The sequence below is a fragment of the Canis lupus genome, chromosome 17 (assembly GCF_003254725.2).
Source record: "Canis lupus dingo isolate Sandy chromosome 17, ASM325472v2, whole genome shotgun sequence".
In the NCBI taxonomy this organism is placed as follows: Eukaryota; Metazoa; Chordata; class Mammalia; order Carnivora; family Canidae; genus Canis; species Canis lupus.
The window spans coordinates 57916026-57937709 of record NC_064259.1 but is presented as its reverse complement, the minus strand read 5'-3'; the positions used below and the strand labels follow the sequence as shown (position 1 = coordinate 57937709).

Below are 21684 nucleotides of genomic sequence, written 5' to 3'. Positions count from 1 at the left end.
GAAATGTAACTTCATTTACTTGTAGACAGGCCCTGGAAAAGAACAGTAGACCTAGTAGCAGTAGTAAACACACACACCTTATTGTTCTAAATACTCCTCATATATTAATTCAGTTATTAATTCGGTTCACAACAACCTTATGATATAAATACTTTAATGACCCCCTCTCGCAAATGAGAAAAATGAGACACAGAGAGATGCCAAATAAATAAATCAGGTGCCCAAGTTCACTCAGTTAATAGGTGTCATGGTTTGGAAACAAACCTAGGCTGTCAGATTCCAGGGTCAATGCTATGTATTTATCCTCTGTCATGACTTGCCATCTTTGGATTGAGTTCAATAAACCAACAAATCCACAAGTAAAACCCATGCTATTAATTTGAAAATATACATTTTCATATGACTGAATTCAAGCCAGATATTCCAAATTGTATTACGAGTGTAGATACATATGATTCTATAAAAAATATTTAACACTTTTTGAGCACTTCCTAGGTGCCAGGATTTGTTCTAATTGCTTTACATGTATTAGTTATTTAATCTTTACACAAGTTATGAGATAGTGCTATTATTGTACTCATTGTATAAATGTGAAATTCAAGACAGAAAGGGATTAAGTTATTATAATTATGCCATAATATTTTATATTAACTGATTATAAAATGATGTTTTTAAAGTACTTTGAGGTATCCAAAGCATATATGCAAAATAAGGTACACTTCTTATTCTTTATTATAAGAATTTAAGACATGATTAAGAGACAAAGCTTTCATTAAAATTCCAATCTCAAAGCCTTAATGATCTTAACTTATTTATTTATTTATTTATTTATTTTTATCTTAACATATTTACAATTCATTAAAAAAAAAGGATTTTATTTATTTATGCATGAGAGACAGAGAGAGACAGAGAGAGAGAGGCAGAGACACAGCCAGAGGGAGATGCAGGCTCCATGCAGGGAGCCTGACTTGGGACTCGATGTGATGTGGGTCCCCTGGGCCGAAGGCAGGTGCTAAACCGCTGAGCCACCCAGGGATCCCCATATTTACAATTCAATGGAAACTTGATACTGAAGTTAAAATTAAACAACTCTTAACGCTGAATGTAAGTGGTGAAACCCAAAAAGTCTGGAGACCATAAATAAGAAATAAAAATTTGCTTTGTCAAAATATGAAATCTCTGTTGAGTAATCTAAGGGGGTTAAATTTTCCATATTAGTGTCAGTAGCTTAGGTTTTCATTCATAACTTATTTGGTTTACTTGTAAATCCAAAAGTTTCCCCAATGAATCTTTTGCATGATTAGCACCTTTGAGAAGTTGAGAAATTTTTATTGAATTGTAATAATATCATCCTCATGTTTAATTGAATCAAGTATTTGTTGGCATAGAGGTTTGATTTTTATTTTATTTTATTTTATTATTTTTTTAAAGATTTACTTATTTATTTGAGAGAGAATCCCAAGCTGACTGTGTCCAGCGCACAGAGCCCAACACAGGGTACCATCTCACAACCCTGAGGCCATGACCCCAGAGGAAATCAAAAGTCAGATGTTTAACCAAATGAGCCAATCAGGCACCCCAAGGTTTAATTTTTATGTTTGTTTTTGTTGTTGCTGTTGTATTACTTTTTTGCGTTTCAAGTCCTTATTTCACTAATTTAATCTGAGCAAATATTTAATAACTTTTAGGGAGTAGTGAGCTCCTCATCATTGGAGATGGCTCCAGAGGCTGGACTGTCAGATCTGTTGAGATGACTCTTATGGTTTCTACTAATCATGACTTTTTATTATCATTCTAGATGTTTATACAATGTAAATATGATATCATGAAAAGTTTGAGAATTTACTGGTTCTTCTGAGTGGTTCAAATCAATTACTCCTGAAGAGTAGAAGACGACCCCTGGGGTCAGGTGTCCCTAATACTGGTTTCAAATTATCCTCTGATTTGTTATTTTCGGGATCAGAAGTCCTTTTTTTTTCTTTTGCCATCTTAAGTACCCAGTGAGCAGATATAGCTCTCCATTTCAGCACACCTGCAGTTTTCCTTCTGTGCCCCAAGAAGAGAGATTGGCATGGTAGGCCACTCCTTAACTTTCCAACCTTTATTGCATTGCTTCTTCATTTTAACCACCATGTGTCTGACTGGGCACTGACAGTGAATACTCTTCAGTGGGCCAAAGTGATTCCACCCTCTAGGCCAAGTTTTCCAACTTTAGTCATTTGCAGAGTCCTCCCTCTTTCTGAAGAACTGTGTATATCTAACACTCATTAGACACCCTGGGCCTGGCTGGTTCAGTTGTAGAGCACGCAACTCTTGGTCTCAGAGTCATGAGTTTAAGCCCTGCATTGGGCATAGAGTTTATTTTTAAAAACATTAAAAATAAATTAAAACCCTTAGACATCCACACTAAAGAGTTTAAGCTAAGCTTATGAGCAGGGAACTTAATCCTATTATGAATATTTACTCATTCCACAATATGCACTGAGTACCTGTTTTATATCAGGTCAATTTTGGCACTGGAGTACTAGAAATTAGAAAACACAGTTGCCCCCTCAGAAACCTCAGACAAATCTTTGTTATACTATCTTTGGCAGTTTGGTTCTAAATCTCAAGTTACTATTTCCTGCTTTTCTGGACTCCCTTCCTTACTGATTCCCTAATGGCCAGTCTGAACACTTTCCGTGTTTTTCCTATGGCCATATATGCAAACAAGACTCTCTTTTGTATTTATTGAGTAAGTAGCTGGTTTTGCTCTTCTGTCTGCATTTTAGAATCATAACCACTTACTTAGATTCTACAGATGCGCTTTTTCCTTCACTTGAGCTGGAGTCCTTGCACAGAGACCTTGTTCTTAAACTCCATATCATGCCTTTCCTTTTCTTTTGACTCACCAACCTAGACTGACCTGTGTCTTGTCCTTCAAAGCTATGACTCCAACAATACACCAGTTTCTCAGTACCAACCTATGCTCTGATTGAAACTGCTTTCCCAAATGCTACACCTTCTGTCTTCCCTATAGCTCCCTGTAGTTCATAGCTCCCCCAGTCTTCTGCTTGACATTGCCAGTGAGTTGCTACTAACATCAACTGCCTCTAGAATATGAGAAAAAAAAAAAAAAACCCAGGAGCTCTTCAGGGCAAACTTATGCCCCTAGGTCAAAAGAAAGGCAGTAGGCTTAGATAATCTCACAATACTTTACTGCAACAAAACTAAGGCAAAAACATCTGATAGTGTCAAATTTAGATGTCAAAATGCAGACACCAATAATAATTTATGCTATTTCTGCTTACTGAGGAGGAATGATATGTATCAGGAGACCTCAGAAATGTCATAATGGAGGTGTGCAAATTGTATAAAATCTAGGCATAACCAACAGCCATCCAAAATAGAAATATTGTTTTGGGATTCAACTTTTGCAGCTCACCTGGATTTTGTTGTTGTTCTTTTAATGTTTGAACCTGAAGAAAAAGTCTCTCTCTCTCTTTTTTAAAAAAACTCATACAACTACCACTAGATTTTGTTAAGAACCACTCACCTGCTTGGCCCCCAAAACAAAAGTGTCAAGATAGTTTGACATATTCCCATGCATCACAGTTAATGTCAAAGTGAATCTTGTGTTGTTCAAAAGATCACATGTAAGGCAGTTTCCAGCTCACAAATAGGTTTTGTTTATAGAATACCATTTTTATCCTGGGCTATAGAGGTGGTTCAATATTCTTAAACCAAGCAACATGATATACCACATGAATAAAAGAAGGGAGAAGAACCATATGTTCCTCTCAATAGATGCAGGAAAAGCATTTGACAAAATACAGCATCCATTTTTTAATAAAAACCCTCAACAAGGTAGGGATGGAGGGAATATACTTCAACATCATTAAAGCCATATATGAAAGACCTACATCTAGTATTACCCGAAATGGGGAGAAAGAGCTTTTCTCCTAAGGTCAGGAACAAGACAGAGATGTCCAATCTCACTACTGTTATTTAACATAGTGGACTGGAAGTCCTAGCCTCAGCAATCAGACACAAAAAGAAATAAAAGGCATCCCAATCAGCCAGAAAGAAGTCAAATTTTCACTCTTTGCAGACAGCATGATATTCTATGTAGAAAACCTGAAAGACTCTACCAAAAAATTGTTAGAACTGATACACAAGTTCAGCAAAGTTGCAGGATATTAAATCAACATACAGAAATCTGTTACATTTCTATACACCAATAATGAAGCAGTGGAAAGAAAAATCAAGGAATCAATCCTATTTACAGTTGCACCAAAAACCATAAGATACCTAGCAATAAACCTAACCAGTTGGTTGGGCATTTGACTCTTGATTTCAGTTCAGGTCATGATCTCAGGGTTGTGAGATCAGCCCTGGGTCAGGCTCCTCATTGGTCATGGATCCTGCTTAAGATTCTCTCTCCCTTCTCCTCTGCTCCTTCCCCACAAAAACCTAACCAAAGAGGTAAAAGATCTATACTCTGAAAGCTCTAGAAAACTTATGAAAGAAATTGAAAATGACACAAAGAAATGGAAAACCATTCCCCGCTCATGGATTGGAAGAACAAATATTGTTAAAATATTATACTACCCAAAGCAATTTATACATTTAATGCAATACTATCAAATACAACCAGCATTTTTCACAGAGCTAAAACAAACAATCCTAAAAGTTGTATAAAACCACAAAAAACTCCAAATCCCAAAGCGATTTTGAAAAAGAAACGCAAAGCTGGAGACGTCATGATTCCAGACCTTAAGCTATATTATAAAGCTCTAGTCATCAAGACAGTAGTGTACTGTCACAAAGATAGACACATAGATCAATGGAACTAAATAGAAAACCCAGAAATGGACCCAAAACCAGATGGTAAACTAATCTTCAACAAAGAAGAAAGAATATCCAATGGAAAAAAGACAGTCTTTTCAACAAATGGTGTTGGGAATATTGGACAGCAGAAGAATGAAACTGGATCAGTTTCTTACACCACACACAAAATAAATTCAAAATAAATGAAGACCTAAATGTGAGATAGGAAACCATCAAAATCCTAGAGGAAAACACAAGCAACAACCTTTTTGACCTTGGCCACAGCAACTTCTTACTAGACCTGTCTCTGGAGGCAAGGGAAATGAAAGCAAAAATGAACTATTAGGACTTCATCAATATAAAAAGCTATGCACAGCAAAGGAAACAACAAAACTAAAAGGCAACCTGCAGAATGGGAGAAGACATCTGCAAATGACATATGAGATAAAGGATTAGTATCCCAAATCTATAAAGAACTTATCAAACTCAACACTCAAAAAACAAATAATCCAGTTAAGAAATGGTCAGAAGACAAATAGACATTTTTCCAAAGAAAACATACAGATGGCTAACAGGCACATGAAAAGATGCTTACCAACACTCATCATCAGGGAATTACAGATCAAAACTGCAATGAGATACCAGCTCACACCTGCCAGAATGGCTAAAGTTAACAACACAGGAAACCATAGATGTTGGCAAGGATGCAGAGAAAAGGGAAACCTCTTGCGTTGTTGGTGAGTGGAAACTAGTGCAGCCACTCTGGAAAACAGTATAGAGGTTCCTCAAGAAGTTAAAAATAGAAGTACCCTATGACTGAGCGATTATACTACTAGGTATTTGCCCAAAGGATACAAAAATACAAATTCAAAGGGTCACATGCCCCCCAATGTTTATAGCTGCATTATCAACAATAGTCCATGGATAGAGAAGATGTGGTATGTATATGCAATGGAATATTACTCAACCATCAAAAAGTATGAAATCTTGCCATTTGCAATGATGTGGATGGAGGTAGTGTGTATTCTAAGTGAAATAAGTCAGTCAGAGAAAGACAAATTCCATATAATATCACTCATGTGTGGAATTTAAGAAACCAAAGAGATGAGGAGCACCTGACTGGCCCATTCGGTTGAGCATCTGACTCTTGCTTTTCAGCCCAGGTCATTATCTCATGGGTTGTGAGATCAAGCCCTATGTTGGGCTCTGTGCTTGGTGGGGAATCTGCTTGAGGATTCTCTCTCTCTGCCCCTTCCCCTGCTCGCTCTCTTTCAAATAAATAAATAAATCTTAAAAAAAGAACAAAACAGATGAACATAGAGGAAAGGAAAAAAAGAGAGGGAGACAAATCATAAAACAGACTCTTAACTATAGAGAACAAACTGAGGGTTGCTGGAGAGGTGGTGGATGAGGGGATGGCCTAAATGGGTGATAAGTGTTAAGAAAGGCACTTATTGTGATGAATAGTAGGGGTTATATGTAAATGAAGAATCACTAAATTCTACACCAGAAATCAACTTTACTATATATGTTAACTAACTTGACTTTAAATAAAAACTTGAAATAAAAAAAAATCATTTTTAAGATTTGTAAGTAAGGTACACAAAAATTAACTCAAATTGGGTCATATTCCTTTTTTTATTTTTGTTTTTTTATAGTTTTATTTTTTTTTTAATTTTTATTTATTTATGATAGTCACACAGAGAGAGAGAGAGAGAGAGAGAGAGAGAGGCAGAGGGAGAAGCAGGCTCCATGCACCGGGAGCCCGACATAGGATTCGATCCCGGGTCTCCAGGATCGCGCCCTGGGCCAAAGGCAGGTGCTAAACCGCTGCGCCACCCAGGGATCCCGATATTCCTTTTTTTAAAAAAAGATTTTATTTTTACTTATTCATGAGAGACACAGACAGAGAGAGGCAGAGGGAGAAGCAGGCTCCCTGGGCAGAGCCCATGTGGGACTCTATCCCAGGTCTCAAGGATCACGCCCAGGGCTGAAGGCGGCGCCAAACCGCTGAGCCACCGGGGCTGCCCTTGGGTCATATTCCTAAATGTAAGAGCTAACACTATACAACTCTTAGAAAAAAAAACAAAGGAATAAATTTTTATGACCCTTTTAGTTTTATGGATTTGACATCAAAAGTCAATGCAAAAAAACACAAATAGATACATTGAGACATTGGACTTATTAAATTAAAACATTTTGTGATTCAAAGGTATCATCAAGAATGTGAAAGACAGGGGCTCCTGGGTGGCTCAGCGGTCGAGCATCTGTCTTTGGTTCATAGAGTGATTCCGGTCCAGGGATGGAGTCCCACACTGGGCTCTCTGCAGGGAGCCTACCTCTCCCTCTGTCTATGTCTCTGCCTCTCTCTGTGTCTCTCATAAATAAATAAACAAAATCTTAAAAAAAAAAGAATGTGAAAGACAATGGGAAAAATATTTGCAAACAAATATCTAATAAGGAATTGTACTTAGAATGTATCAAAGAACTCTTACAACTCATTGATAAAAAGTCAAATAACTTTATTAAAAGATGAGCAAAGTTTCTGAGTAGACCCTTCAAAAGAAGATATACAAAAGACCAATAAGCACAAGTAACGATGTTGCACATCTTTAGTCATCAGAGAAATGCAAAACAAAACCACTTTTTACTCACTAGAATAGCTATAATCAAAAAGAGTGATAACTGTTAATGATGATAGGGAGAAATTTGAACCTCTTGCATTGCTGGTGGGAATGTAAAATGCAATAGCTGCTTCATTACCTTTTTTTTTAAAAAAAGATTTTATTTATTTTTTTGAGAGAGAGTATAAGCAAGAGGAGTGGCAGAGGGTCAAGCAGACTCTCCACTGAACAGGGAGTCAGATGCGGAGTTCCATCCCAGGACCCTGAGATCATGAACTGAGCAGAAGTCAGACACTTAACTGACTGAGCCACTGAGGTGCCCCATGATATAACTGCTTTGGACAACAGCCTGGGAATGCTTCAAAAGGACCCAGAAATTTCATGTCTAGAGATGTGCCCCCCCCAAAATGAAAATATATGTCCAAGAAAAAACTTGTACATGAATGTTAATAGCAATATTATTCACACTATTCTCCAAGTGAAAGCAATCCAAATGTCCATCAAATGCTTAATGGATAAATAAAATGTGGCCTATCTTTACAATGGAATATTATTTACTATTAAAAGGAATGAACTACTGACATATGCTACAGCATATATGAACCTTACAAACATTATGCTAAATGAAAGAAGCCAGATACAAAAGGCCACATATTATGTGATCTTGTTTATGTGAAATATCCAGAATAGACAAATCCATATATACAGAAAATGAATTAATAGTTGCCTGGGGCTGGAGATGGGAATGGGAACTGACTACAAATGAAATTAGGGATCATTTAGGAATGATTAAAATGTTGGTAAAATGAGATTTTGGTGATGGTTATCTTAAAAAATGTTTATGCACCTAATTACAGCTTCAGACTTCATGAAGCAAAATTAACAGAACTATGGGAATGAGTGGAGAAGGTGAAAGGGGTCAATTGTAGGGTGACAAATAACAACTAGACTTACTGTGTTGATCACTTTGTAATGTATACAAATATCAATTTATTATTATTATTTTAAAGATTTTATTTATTTATTCATGAGAGACACAGAAAGAGAGAGGCAGAGACACAGGCAGAGGGAGAAGCAGGCTCCATGCAGGGAGCCCGATGTGGGACTTGATCCTGGGACTCCAGGATCACGCCCTGAGCCGAAGGCGGATGCTCAACTGCTGAGCCACCCAGGCGTCCCTCAAATTATTATTATTATTAATAATTATTATTATTTTAGAGAGAGAAACATGTGTAGGGGGTAGATGTGAGGAGGGGCAGACAGAGAGGGTGAGAGAGAATCTTAAGCAGGCTCCATGCTGGGCATGGAGCCCTACACATGGCTCAATCTCACAACCCTGAGATGGTGATCTGAACCAAATTAAGAGTCTGACACTCAACCTACTGAGACATTCAGGCATCCCAAATACCAAACTAATATGTTGTACACCTGAAACTAATATAATGTTACATATTAATTTTACTTCAATTAAAAAATACAACAAAACAAATTTTATTTAAAAATATCTACTTTGGAAACAAAATTAACAGAATGAAAGGAGAATAGACAAGTTAATAATTTTATTTAAAGATTTGAACAACTTCATGTCATTGATATTTATAAAGCACTTTACCCAATAACTGCAGAAAAAACATTCATTTTGAGTGCACATAAAATCCTAGGGTACTACTATTGGGTCTAAAAAATTCTAAGAAAATCACAAAAAACATTGAGTACAAAAATATTTTCAAAGAACAAACTCCTGGCTTAATTGGTCTGGTTTCTATTTCATTGATTTCTGCCAAAATAAACCATGTAAGTGGGACTTAAAATAAGTGTTAATAATTTTTTTCAAGTTTATATTTAAATTCTAGTTAGTTAACATATAGCGTAATACTGGTTTCAGGAGTAGAATTTTGTGATTCATCACTTATATATAACACCCAGGGCTCATCATAATAAGTGCCCTCCTTAATACTGTCACTCATTTAGCCCATTTCTGACCCATTCCTTCCATCAACCCTCAGTATGTTCTCTAACATTAAGAGTCTCTTATGATTTGTTTCTCTCTCTCGTTGTTATTGGAATTACATAAAATATACCTGATCACAATGAAAGTAAACTAGAAATCAATAACAAAAAAAGTAAATGGAAAATCACAAAATATTAGGAAATTAAAAAACATTTCTGTATCTATAAGTCTGTTTCTGTTGTGTTTTGTTCGAGCAATCCTTCCTCCTCTCCTATATTTTGCCCCATGTCCATGCTCCTGATTCATTATGTTTTGTACTTTATATTCCACCTATAAATGAAATTATAAGGGATTTGTTTTCTCTGTATGACTTGTTTCACTTGACATATACCCCCTAATTCTATCCGTGTTCTTGCAGACAGTAAGATTTTGTTCTTTTCATGGCTAGGTAATATTCCAGTGTATGTGTGTATGCGCGTGCATGTGTGTATATCATATCTTGTTCCACTCATCTATTGATGGGCATTTAGGTTGCTTCCATATCTTTGGCAATTGTAAAAAATGATGCAACTAACCCAAGAGTGTATATATCTCTTCAGATTGGTATCTTTGTTTTCTTTGGATAAATACCCAGAAATGAAATTGCTATATTGCATGGTAGCTCTATTTTTTTTCTTTTAGGAACTTCTATATTGTTTTCTATAGTGGCTGCACCAATCTACATTCCCACCAGCAGTGTAAAAGGGTGCCTTTTCCTCTATATCCTTACCAACACTTGTTATTTTTGTCTTTCTGATAATAACCAATCTAACAGGTGTGAGATGATATGTCATTGTGGTTTTGATCTGCACTTCCCGATGATTAGCATCTCTTCACATACTTATTAGTCATTGGTCTTTTTTGGAAAAATATCTATTTAAGGTCTCTGCCTATTTTTTTAAGCAGGCTGTATGTGCAGCATGGAGCCCAATGTGGGGTATGGACTCATAACTCTGAGGTCAAGATCTGACCTGAGATCAAGAGTCAGACATTTAATCAACTGAGCCACCCAAACACCCCTGCCCATATTTAATCAGACTATTTTTTATGTTATGTTGTATAAGTTCTTCATATATTTTGGATTTTAACTCCTTATTGAATATATTATTTGCAGGTATCTTCTCCCTTTTAATAGGTTGCCTTTTGTTTTGTTGATGATTTCTTTCACTGTGTAAAAGTTTTTTAGTTTTATGTAATCCCATTTGTTTATTTTAGCTTTTATTACTGTTTCCTGAGTAGACTGGTCCAAAAAACTATTGCTAAGACCAATGTCAAAAAGCTTGTGCCTGGGGATCCCTGGGTGGCGCAGTGGTTTAGCGCCTGCCTTTAGCCCAGGGTGCGATTCTGGAGACCTGGGATTGAATCCCACGTCAGGCTCCTGGTGCATGGAGCCTGCTTCTCCTCTGCCTGTGTCTCTGCCTCTCTCTCTCTCTCTCTGTGTGTGTGACTATCATAAATAAATAAAAATTAAAAAAAAAAGCTTGTGCCTACATTTTTTTCTAGGAGTTTGATAGCAACAGGTCTAACATTCAAGTCTTTAATCCATTTTGAATTTATTTTTGTATCTCGTGTAAGATAGTGGTCCAATTTCCTTCTTTTTTTGCATGTAACTGTCCAGTTTTCCCAATACCATTTATTAAAGAGACTGTTTTTTTCTCATTGTATATTCTTACCTTTTTTGTCATAGATTAGTTGGCCATATGTGCATGGGCTTTTCCTGGGTTCTCTTTTCTATTCCATTGATCCATGTGTCTATTTTTGTGCCAATACCATACTGCTTTGATTACTATAGCTTTGTAGATAGTTTGGAATTTGGCATTGTGATACTTCCATCTTTGTTCTTTCTCAAAATTGTTTTGGCCATTTGGGGTCTTTTTTTTTCATTTGGGATCTTTTGTGATTCTATACAAATTTTAGTATTATTGTTCTATTTCTATGAAAAGTGCCATTGTATTTTGACAGGGATTGCATTGAATCTGTAGAATTGCTTTAGGCCATATGGACATCTTAACAAAATTAATTCTTCAAATCCATGATTATGAAATATGTTTCCATTTATTTGTGTCTTCCTCAATTTATTTCATCAATGCCTTTTAGTTTTCAAGGCTGAGGTATTTAACCTCCTTGGTTAAATTTACTCCTAGATATTTTTTTCTTTGATATATTTGTGAAGGGGATAGTTTTCTTACTTTCTCTTTCCAATAGCTTATTACTCTGTATAGAAATGCAAATAATTTCTGTATTTTAATTTTGTATCCTGCAACTTTACTGAATTTATTTATTAGTTCTGATAGTTTTTTGGTGGAATCTTAGGGTTTTCTATATATAGCATCATATTATTTGAATATATGACAGTTTTACCAGTTTATTTCCAATTTGAATGTTTATTTATTTTTCTTGCCTAGTTGCTGTGGCTAGAACATCCAATACCATGTTGAATAAAAGTGGTGAGAGTGGGCATCCTTGTCCTGTTCCTGATCTTGAGGAAAGGTTTTCAGCTTTTTTATCACAGAGTATAATGTTAGTTGTGGGTTTGTTTGGCTGGCAGAAGGGCTGGAGCTGGAGTGGGGGTGGGCTGTGGGGGTACTGGGGCATTTTATGCTGTGGCCACCCACCATAGCAGGATGGCTGGAGGTGGTGTGGAAATGGATGTGAGCCAGGGTATCTTGGGGCATTCTGTATTGGAGCTGCCTTGGTGAGATCACTGGAGCTGGAAGTGGTCTTGGGCTGGGGGTCCTAGAGAGGACCAGACTGTACCAGAGCCACCAAGGTGTGATGGCTGGAACTGGGGTGGGCATGAGTGGGGAGCCACATTGGTTTGATGGCTGCAGCTGATGCAGCCTAGGGGCCTGGATCTTGCTGGGGCAGCTCTAGCATGCTGGCTAGAGTGCCTGGATCCTGCTCCCGTTTATACTGTCAAGGTGTAAAAAGAATGTAAAGAATGGCATTTGCCAGAACCTCCAATCTGATAGAGTTCCAGCAGTTCTGCCACAGTTTGGTGAATGCTCTGAGGTTGGTAAATGGATTTCCTTCACTTATAGTCTTTAAATTGCTGGGTTGTTGTTGTTGTTTTGGAGGGGAGGGTGGATATCTGGTTGTGTATGTGTGTGTTTCTTTGTTTTTGCTGTCCCCAGGGCGAGTGAGTCTATGAGGCCTTCTCAGTGATATCCCTCCCTACTGCAGGTCATCATATAGGAATAGGGTTCCTGTAGCTACCATGTCCCTGTCCCTCCAACTCTTCTATGTGTCGTTCCTGCATCCTTTGGTGTGCAGGTACAGTTCAATTAGCATTCAGTTCTTCTTCATGTGGAATTGATCTATATTTAGGTGTAGATTCTGTGTGTCTGTGGGAAGAAGTGAGTTCAGGGTCTTCCTATGCTGCCATCTTGGATCACCTCCTAGAACTACATTTTTAAAGTGTTGGAAAAAAACTGGAAGGAGCAACATGTGCTAGGAGAAGAGACAGAGTGAGATCAATAGCAGTAGGAAGCATTAATCCCTCATAGTCAGTGGAACTTTCTCCATAACTGACACAGGGCAATTTACCTGCATGTACCTCTCTCAGTGCTTGAGGTAGGACCTCTTTCTCTCCCCATGAAGTCCATAACACTGAAAGCTGGGAGTGTGTCTGAGGGCCATTAAGATACTCATTTAAGCTTAACAAAAGAGCACACGCTGAGTTTGAAGAAGGGAAAAATATTCACACACAAGGTGGTAAGCCCAGCTTAGGCTCTATGGGCTCTTTATATCTTGATAAGGAGGTGTTTCAGGCCCAAGACCCATTCTTATGTGACTGAATGAGAATAAAACACTACATGCATGAAGATGTCTCTCTCAATAATTAACTTCCTAAAAAGTTAATTTAATTTTTATTAAATTATTTAATTTTTAAATTATTGTTACCACTGAGTCTAATATTACATTTTTTTAGGATCTAAAGAGATTATCACAGGAGTACCAGGCTGATTTAGTCAGTAGAGCCACGGCTTTTGACCTTGGGGTTGTAAATTTGAACTCCATGTTGAGTATACAGATTACTTAAAAAATATAATCTTAAAAAAAAGAGGTTACCACACCCTGGGGATTATGCACCATAGTAAGATTGAGAAAGGGTGAGAGTAGTTCTTTTATATCAGTCAGAGAAAGAGAAGATATATCAAATAGAAAGCCATTTAATATGGAGAACTCATTTCAATGAATTTTGGAAACATTGAAGGAGCACATGAGGAAGGAAAACAATATCTCCCAGAGGTTAGGAAATGTAATAAACTGCTACCATCCATGCTGGAGCTCATTTGATCCTATGTTTGTCTATAGTTGATATCACTACTGCAAGATCCTGTGCTAGTCTGTAATCTCGTTTGACTGCCAGAGTCAGAAGAAAAGGTTTTTACCTTCCCTATGCTTTATGGTTTGTCATCTGTTTTCATTGGCTGAACCTAAAACAGAACTCCAGTAGCAAGGGAGTCTTAGAAGTTCAGTCTTCAGATTTTTAGCTCCAGTAATTCAGAAGAGAGCATAGAATGATGAGGATGATTCTGAGTGCCAAGTCACATATCTGGCATAGTTTATCCCTTTGGTAAATAATTCACATACACCTTTGAACTCCAACTTAAACTTCTAAGCAATAATTTAATGACTCAGAGTAACATGAAATGATTGTCCCCCACACAAGGATACTCTCACCCTCCTTTTCAGATTTCAGTGTCAAAGTCTCACCTGTCATATTTTTTTCTAGGTAAGTTTTGTTTCTAATTTAGTCACAATTCATTCTAGATATTCTATAACTAAAGGCTAAATAATTGAATTAGCTGCCCACCGACATTCTTTATAAAAAATAGCAAGAAAAGGAAGGGAGAAAATACCTACTTATATATGCTCATATAGGGAGCAAAATAGAAAGAAATTAAGCATGGTTGCTATAGTTCTCATATATGTTATGTTCTGTCAAAGGCTTCAGAGAGCAGCATCCCTATCTGCCGCTGCCACTTAAAGTGCCATTGGACCTGCTGTATTACATAGCTCAAGTGGCAGAGCAGCTTTCAGTGACAGCCTGGACATGTTGTAGAGCTTTCTCTTATTTTGGGCCCCACTCAAAAGTAGAAGCTTTTAAGATCAATTGGTTTAATGGGCCAGAGTAACATGTCCAAATGAGAAATATGTTGCCTCTGAAATCCAGAAAGGTCTACCAGACTTTGTGCCTTTTTGTTGTTGTTGTTGTTGTTGTTGTTAGAGGTGGGGCAAGACACAACAATTTATCCTTCATCTTATGAGATGTCTCACACCACTGGACTCCTAGAAATTTTACTGAGGTGGAAGGCCTCTGCTTCTGTTAGATTTATTTCCTTATCTCTGACACACAAATGTCTTACCAATAAGTCTTGAGTGGTTTCTTCTTGCTCATTAGGTCCAATCTGCATAATGTCATCAATGTAATGGACCAGGATATTTTGTGGAAGGCAAAGGCAATCAAGATCCTTGTACACTAAGTTGTGGTACAATGCTAGATAGTTGATGTACCTCTGAGGTAGGACAGTGAAGGCATATTGCTGGCCTTGCCTGCTGAACGAAAACTGCTTCTGGTGGTCTTTATTAATAGATTTTTTTTTTAAAAAAAGCATTGCCAGATCAATAGCAGCATACCAGGTATCAGGGGATGTGTTAATTTGTTCAAGCAAGGAAACCACAGCTGGTACAACAGCTGCAATTAGAATCACCACCTGGTAAAGCTTATGATAATCCATTGTCATTCTCCAAGATCCATCTGTCTTCTACACAAGCCAAGTAGGAAAGTTAAATGGGGGGAGTGGTGGGAATCACCACTCCTTCATTGAGTCCTTGACAAGAGCTCTAATCTGCTATCCCTTCAGGAATGTAGTATTGCTTTTACTTCACTATTTTTTTCTGTAAATAGACAGTTCTAGTGGCTTCCACTTGGTCTTTTCCATCATAATAGCCCTCACTTCACAGGTCAGGGAACTAGTGTGAGAATTCTGACAGTTGCTATATATGTCTATTCCAACTGTGAATTTCAGAACTGGGTAAATAACAACAGGATGGGCTTGGGGACCCACTATAAGACAAACCTGAGCTAAAACCACAATGATCACCTGATTTCCATACTCTGATGGACCACAGCAATGTGTTGGGTCTCCTGGAATTAACATCAGTTCAGAGCCAGAGGCCCTGAAAGGTCTGATTATTTCCTTTTCCCCAATGTATAGTTACTTTAGTAAAATGCCATTGTTCCTTTGGGGCGGGGGGAACTGGGAGAAATATTAATAGTATAAATTACCAGTCTTTTTCCTCAAGGAGAACTGGACTCCCCTTTTTCAAGAGGTTCTGATTCTATATAGTGCCTCAGGTCTGGGAATTGATTGAGGGGCTATGACTCTGATTTTTATGAAGTTAGACTTATGTCCACCTGACCTAGAAATTTTCTCCTTATGTAGACCAAGTAACAATTTAGTAGCTTATCTATTTCACTTCTAGGGCCACCATGATCAACTAGCCCTGTGCAAATCAAACTATTCTTATTGCTGCTTTGTCTCTTCTCTCCATTATGATAACCATGTGCCCTTTGTCTTTGGTGGTAAAGTGCCCCGGGATCGAACCAATTATTCCCATTGCATTTAGGTTTCCCAATTCAATAACCACAGTTCCTCCTGTACATTCTGGCCTACAAAGAAGAGCAATCACAGAGCTTTTAAAGGAGGCTGAGGCTTCTCTCACAAATTTATTTCTTACAGTTATGGTGAAAGGTATATCTTCTGGACCCTTCTAGGATGGATAAGCTGGTTTTAAATGACAAACATACTTTAACATTTCAAACTCTAAAAACCCTCAAATCCCTTTCTGTGAAGAAAGGGATTAAACCAAGGTAGGTCTTATATTTCTAACTCATGTACTGTAGGTCACCTTTAAAGGTTTATGTTTTCAGCAAGTGGCCAAACAGAGCCCTTTCTAATTTCTGAAGCTGCAACATTAAATGCAGAATCTTTGCTTATTGAGACCATATCAATAAATTTGGACTGATCTGATTTTATATTCCTTCCACCATTATCCCACACACTTAGATTCTGGTCCTACACATATTCCTCAAGTTTCTGTCTGTAGAAGGTAGAAAGCTCAAGTAGTTCTTTTAGAATGTAGCACATGTCCACATGAGTCTCAGGATTGCTTTGGCTATTCTGGATCTTTTGTGGTTCCATACAAATTTTAGGATTGTTTGTTCTAGCTCTGTGAAAAATGCTAGTGAGTATTTGATAGGGATTGTATTAAATGTGTATATTGCTTTGGGTAGTATAGACATTTTAACAATATTTTTTCTTCCAATTCATGAGCATGGAATGTTTTTCCATTTCATTGAGTCCTCTTCAATTTCTTTCATGAGTGTTCTATAGTTTTCAGAGTATAGATCTCTTACCTCTTTGGTTAGATTTATTCCTAGGTATCTTGTGGTTCTTCGTATAATTGTAAATAGGATTGATTTCTTGATTTCTCTTCTTGCTTCTTCATTATCGAGGTATAGGAATACAACAGATTTATGTATGTTGATTTTATATCCTGCAACTTTACTAAATTCTAGCAAATTTTTGGGTGGAGTCTTTCAGGTTTTTTACATAGAGTATCATGCCATCTGCAAATAGTGTAAGTTTGACTTCTTCCTTGCTGATTTGGATGACTTTAATGTCTCTCTGCTGTCTGATTGCTGAAGCTAGGACTTTCAGTACTATGACAAACGGTGTTGGGAAAACTGGACGGCAATATGAAGCAGAATAAAAGTGAACTACTTTCTTATACCATACACAAAATAAATTCAAAATGGATGAAAGATCTAAATATGAGACAGGAAACCATCAAAATCCTAGAGGAAAACACAAGCAACAACTTCTTTGACCTTGACCACAGCAACTTCTTACAAGACATGTCTCTGGAGGCAAGGGGGAAAACAAGTAAAAATGAACTATTCAGACTTCATCAAGATAAAAAGCTTATGCACAGCTAAGGAAACAATCAACAAAACTAAAAGGCAATCTATGGAATGGGAAAAGACATTTGCAAATGACATATCTGATAAAGGATTAGTATCCCAAATCCATGTGTTGAGGGAGGCGCCACTGTAAGGTAAGGCGTTTGAAAGTCTAAACCACTTGCTTATGTCATTAATTTGGACCTTCAGGAGTATTTGGAACCTGATATTATATATATCACTTCCACTTGATGATGAGGCTATCTCATCCACATTTGTAACTTGGTGGATCAGAGAACATATAGCTAAGATAATAGTTTAGATCACATTGTTACATTGTATCCCATTCTAATGATCAGTCTCTTTTACCCAATAGCAGCCAGCAGCTATTTTTCAAAGGGATAAGAGTTATTTTCAGAAGAGAGCATGGCTTTGTTCTATATTCTAGGGGATTGATACTGTAATTCTCCTACTGGGGCATCAAGGGCTTTATATGGCAGCGCAAATTCCACAGATCCTTCAAACCTCATTAAATCTGTTGGTTCAGAAGGTCTGAGAACTGAGTGAGGGTAGCTTTCCATTATAATGATTCAATTAATGATTTTAGTTACTGGACTTGGGTTTTTCTTATTATACTGAACAGATAATATTTTAGTAAGATACTCATTCATTTTGTATCTAGAGATAATGTAATCATTTAGCCATTGCCAAAGATCTCTACAGATTAAAATATTCTGATTTCTGTGAAACCACATGACTTCTATCACTTCAGGATCCCACTATCCCCACTGAAATAAGGGAGCCCATTTCAATGATGCCATCTCCTAGTGTCATTCCCAGGCTGCAGAGGACAGCCCCTACAAACTTTATAAGGATGTTGGTGCTCCCTTTATCAATGCATTTTGCAGAAGTTTTCGGTAATGGGAAAGTATTCTTTTCCCTCCTTGAGTACTTGTGGGTCTAGGGTAAGAGGGTGATGTAAAATAAATCAATTGAACATTTTTATTTCCCTGAAGATTTGGATCCCATGATTTACATTATGTCAGGAATATCCTGGCATCTTAATTTTATTGAATGTAGTCCATCATTGAGTGTAGGTTTCAGTTAACCAACCAAAGAACCTATTAGAGCCCCTTCTAGCTGCTCAAGATAACACCCTGAACCAAAAATTTCTAGGAAATGAACCCATGTGAATATATTCAAAATGATCCAGCAATATGTTCTGTCCTCTGGAATGGCACCCTAATAATTCATTGTCATACATATCCTCAAGGCTTTTACCAATAAAAAATGGTAAAATGTTGACATTTTATTTTGGTGTGAGCATTATAATCTCCTGGGTTATACCCTGTGCTATCAGCCTGAGGTCTTCAGGAATTGGGCCTTAAGAGTCTAGTCTAGAGATAATGAAAGATGGTAGGTGATAATCTTAAAGAGAATTGGCATTACTTGTAAGACAATTGCCTCAGGTGAGGTCATTATAGAGTTTCAACTAAGGGAAAGTTAATTTTCTCCATAGAGAAGGAGGGGCTACTTCTGATGTCAGGGAAATTTAACAAAGATTTAGGGGTTTAAAGTTTTAAGATTTACCTAAATCCACTATATTTTCCCCATTCTAATGATCAGAGTACCACTCATTCCCAAGTCAATGTCCTAAGTGCCACATAAAAGACCTGGAGAAATTATGGATTTACGATTTACTTTGTAACTATGCAACCCAGAAAATCAGATTCTTTTTTTGAATTAAGCTTCACCAGGCTTGAGAGATAAAAGATTTTTTGGTTGTTTGACCTTACCTTGAGTGAGAAATTTAAATGCCTGAGCCTGTCATCTTCTTCCTATAAACCTCCCATTGCAATCAGTAATAGCAGTTAGTAAATGATTTTGTAGCTTTCATTCCCATCATAAAAGTCAATTGTAGTATTATAGTAGTAACTGGTATTTCAAAGTATGATTTCCAATAGACATTTTATTTCAGACAGTGTCTGTTATAATTTTAAGCAGCCATTTTGTTATTGCACACTATGAATGATTAGATTCCCATTTTCCACTCGCTATGATGTCATCAAAATATTTAAACTCAATCAGATCAGATATACAATCCAGACTTACATCTTTTTTTTTTTTTTTAAAGAGAGGGCAGTGGGACGTCCAGACACAATCTTAAAGCAGGCTCCATGCCAAGTACAGAGCCTGGTGCAGGGCTGGATCCCGCAACCTCAAGATCATGACTTGAGCCAAAATCAAGAGTCAGATGCTTAACCAACTGAGCCACCTGGGTGCCCCCTAGACTTCTAAACTTTGAGGGTCACATTCTTAGAATAACTCCTGATATAAAATGCTGTAGCAGCTAGTGTTCAAGGAGGAAATTAAAAACTAATCTAGATATTTCAACCCAGAAGAATTTAACACAGGAAATAAGTGATAAAAGCGTTGGAAAAGCTGGACAAACAGAAAAGGGGGAAGGCAGGTTATACTACCCTCTTCATGGAAGCCTCTAGTCTCCCTATAGAGAGACAGTCATTTCATACTTGTGTGATCTCATGTTTCAGGAACAGCTGTTTCAGGAGATTGTAAACATCACCTAATGACCCCTAGAAGTCTGTTTCTGCCACTGCAGTGCTAGTGTGTCACTACTACCAGATCCAGAAGAAGACAATTTCTTCTATATTCCCTTCCTAATCTCTTGTGTATGGCTCTTATATTGGCAGAATTTAAAATGGAACCCTGTTGGCAAGGGAACCTGAGAAATAATCTTTCCAGGATTTCAGCCTTAGGATGTGGAGAGGACTTAGAAGGATTAAGATGGTACTGAGTACTAACACAAAATATCTGATGCATCATGACTTTGCAAAGTAGAAAAAGAGTACTCGTGGAAAGAGAGGAGAAAAAGATGAATTTTGGGAAATGGTATGTAGGAAATGAGCATCTGGATACAGACTCTAAAACTCTGTATGTTACAAATATCTTAGAAATTTTTCATATCTGTTTGAAGACCACTGATCTAGACACTAATATTGCCAGGGATCACATACCCTCCAGCCAGCTTCCTCAGGGCACCCTTGACCTCCTTGTTTCTCAGACTGTATATGATGGGGTTCAACATGGGGGTCACAACACAGAAGAGCACAGAGACCAGAATATCTATGTCTAAGGAGTAACCCTCTCTGGGTTTATCATAGTTGAAATTGGCCATTCCATAAAAGATCACAACAACAGTAAGGTGGGATGCACAGGTAGAGAAGGCCTTGTTCCTGCCCTGAGCAGAGGGAATCCTAAGAATGGCAGAAATTATGAGTATATAGGACACTCCAGTAAACAGACAGGGGCTCAGGCCAATGGTGGCACTGGCCACATGGAGCACAGACTCATTGAGAGAGGTGTCTGAGCAAGAGAGCTCCAGGAGCAATGGGATGTCACAGAGAAAGTGGCTGATTTGGTTGGGCCCACAGAGAGTGAGTGTGGCTGCCAGCACTGTGTGTATCACAGAATTCACCAGCCCACATAGCCAGGACCCAGTCACCAAAAAAACACAGACCTTCACACTCATGAGGACCGGATATTGAAGGGGGTGGCAAATTGCTACATAGCGGTCATAAGCCATAGCAGCCAATAAGACACATTCAGTGCCAGTGCATGTCACGAGGAAGAAAATCTGGGAAAGGCAGCCTTCATATGAGATGGTTTTCTTTCTGTGGAAGAAGTTCACCAGCATGACTGGGATGGTGGTGGATGTGTAGCAGACGTCCAAGAAACTCAGGTTGCTGAGGAAATAATACATTGGAGTATGAAGAGCAAGGCTGATTTTAGTGGCTGTTATTATGAGCATGTTTCCCAGGAGTGTTGTCAGGTAAATGATCAAGAAAACCAGGAAAAACAAGCCCTGTAGTTTGGGGTGGTTGGAAAACCCCAAGAAGATGAATTCAGTGACATCTGTTTGATTGTTCATTTCAAATGGTGTCATAGCTACAAAACAATGAGAAAAACAAAAGCCATAATGATAATGTACAAAGAGGACCCCATACTGGCATGTTAACTTGAAAGATAATATCAAATAATATTGGATATAGAATGGTCTGGCTGTCGAGTGAGGTGTGTAGGAAAGTCTTCAGAGAGACCATAACTTTTTACTCAACAAATAAATCCAGCCAGTTCAGGTCCAGGGACCTCCCACAAATACTTGTGTGGCTTTTAGTGTGTGAAAATAAATGGAGCTTTGGTCAAAACCTACAATAAACTGATAGTCCTTGTGTTAAAGTAAGCTCATCTCTATCTGGTTCTGCAAAATC

General features: G+C 37.7%; 1 protein-coding gene across 1 annotated transcript; it reads right to left on the bottom strand.

Annotated features, from left to right (window-relative positions):
• Positions 1-20399: 20399 nt before the first annotated feature.
• On the bottom strand, positions 20400-21359 carry LOC112664959 (olfactory receptor 5V1-like). Its single transcript, XM_025454829.3, has one exon. The coding sequence runs from the start codon at positions 21357-21359 to the stop codon at positions 20400-20402; it is 960 nt and encodes a 319-aa protein (XP_025310614.3).
• Positions 21360-21684: the final 325 nt, after the last annotated feature.

Excerpts from the sequence above, each read along its gene's own strand:
- LOC112664959 (XM_025454829.3), bottom strand. The coding sequence starts at position 21,359 with ATGACACCATTTGAAATGAACAATCAAACAGATGTCACTGAATTCATC.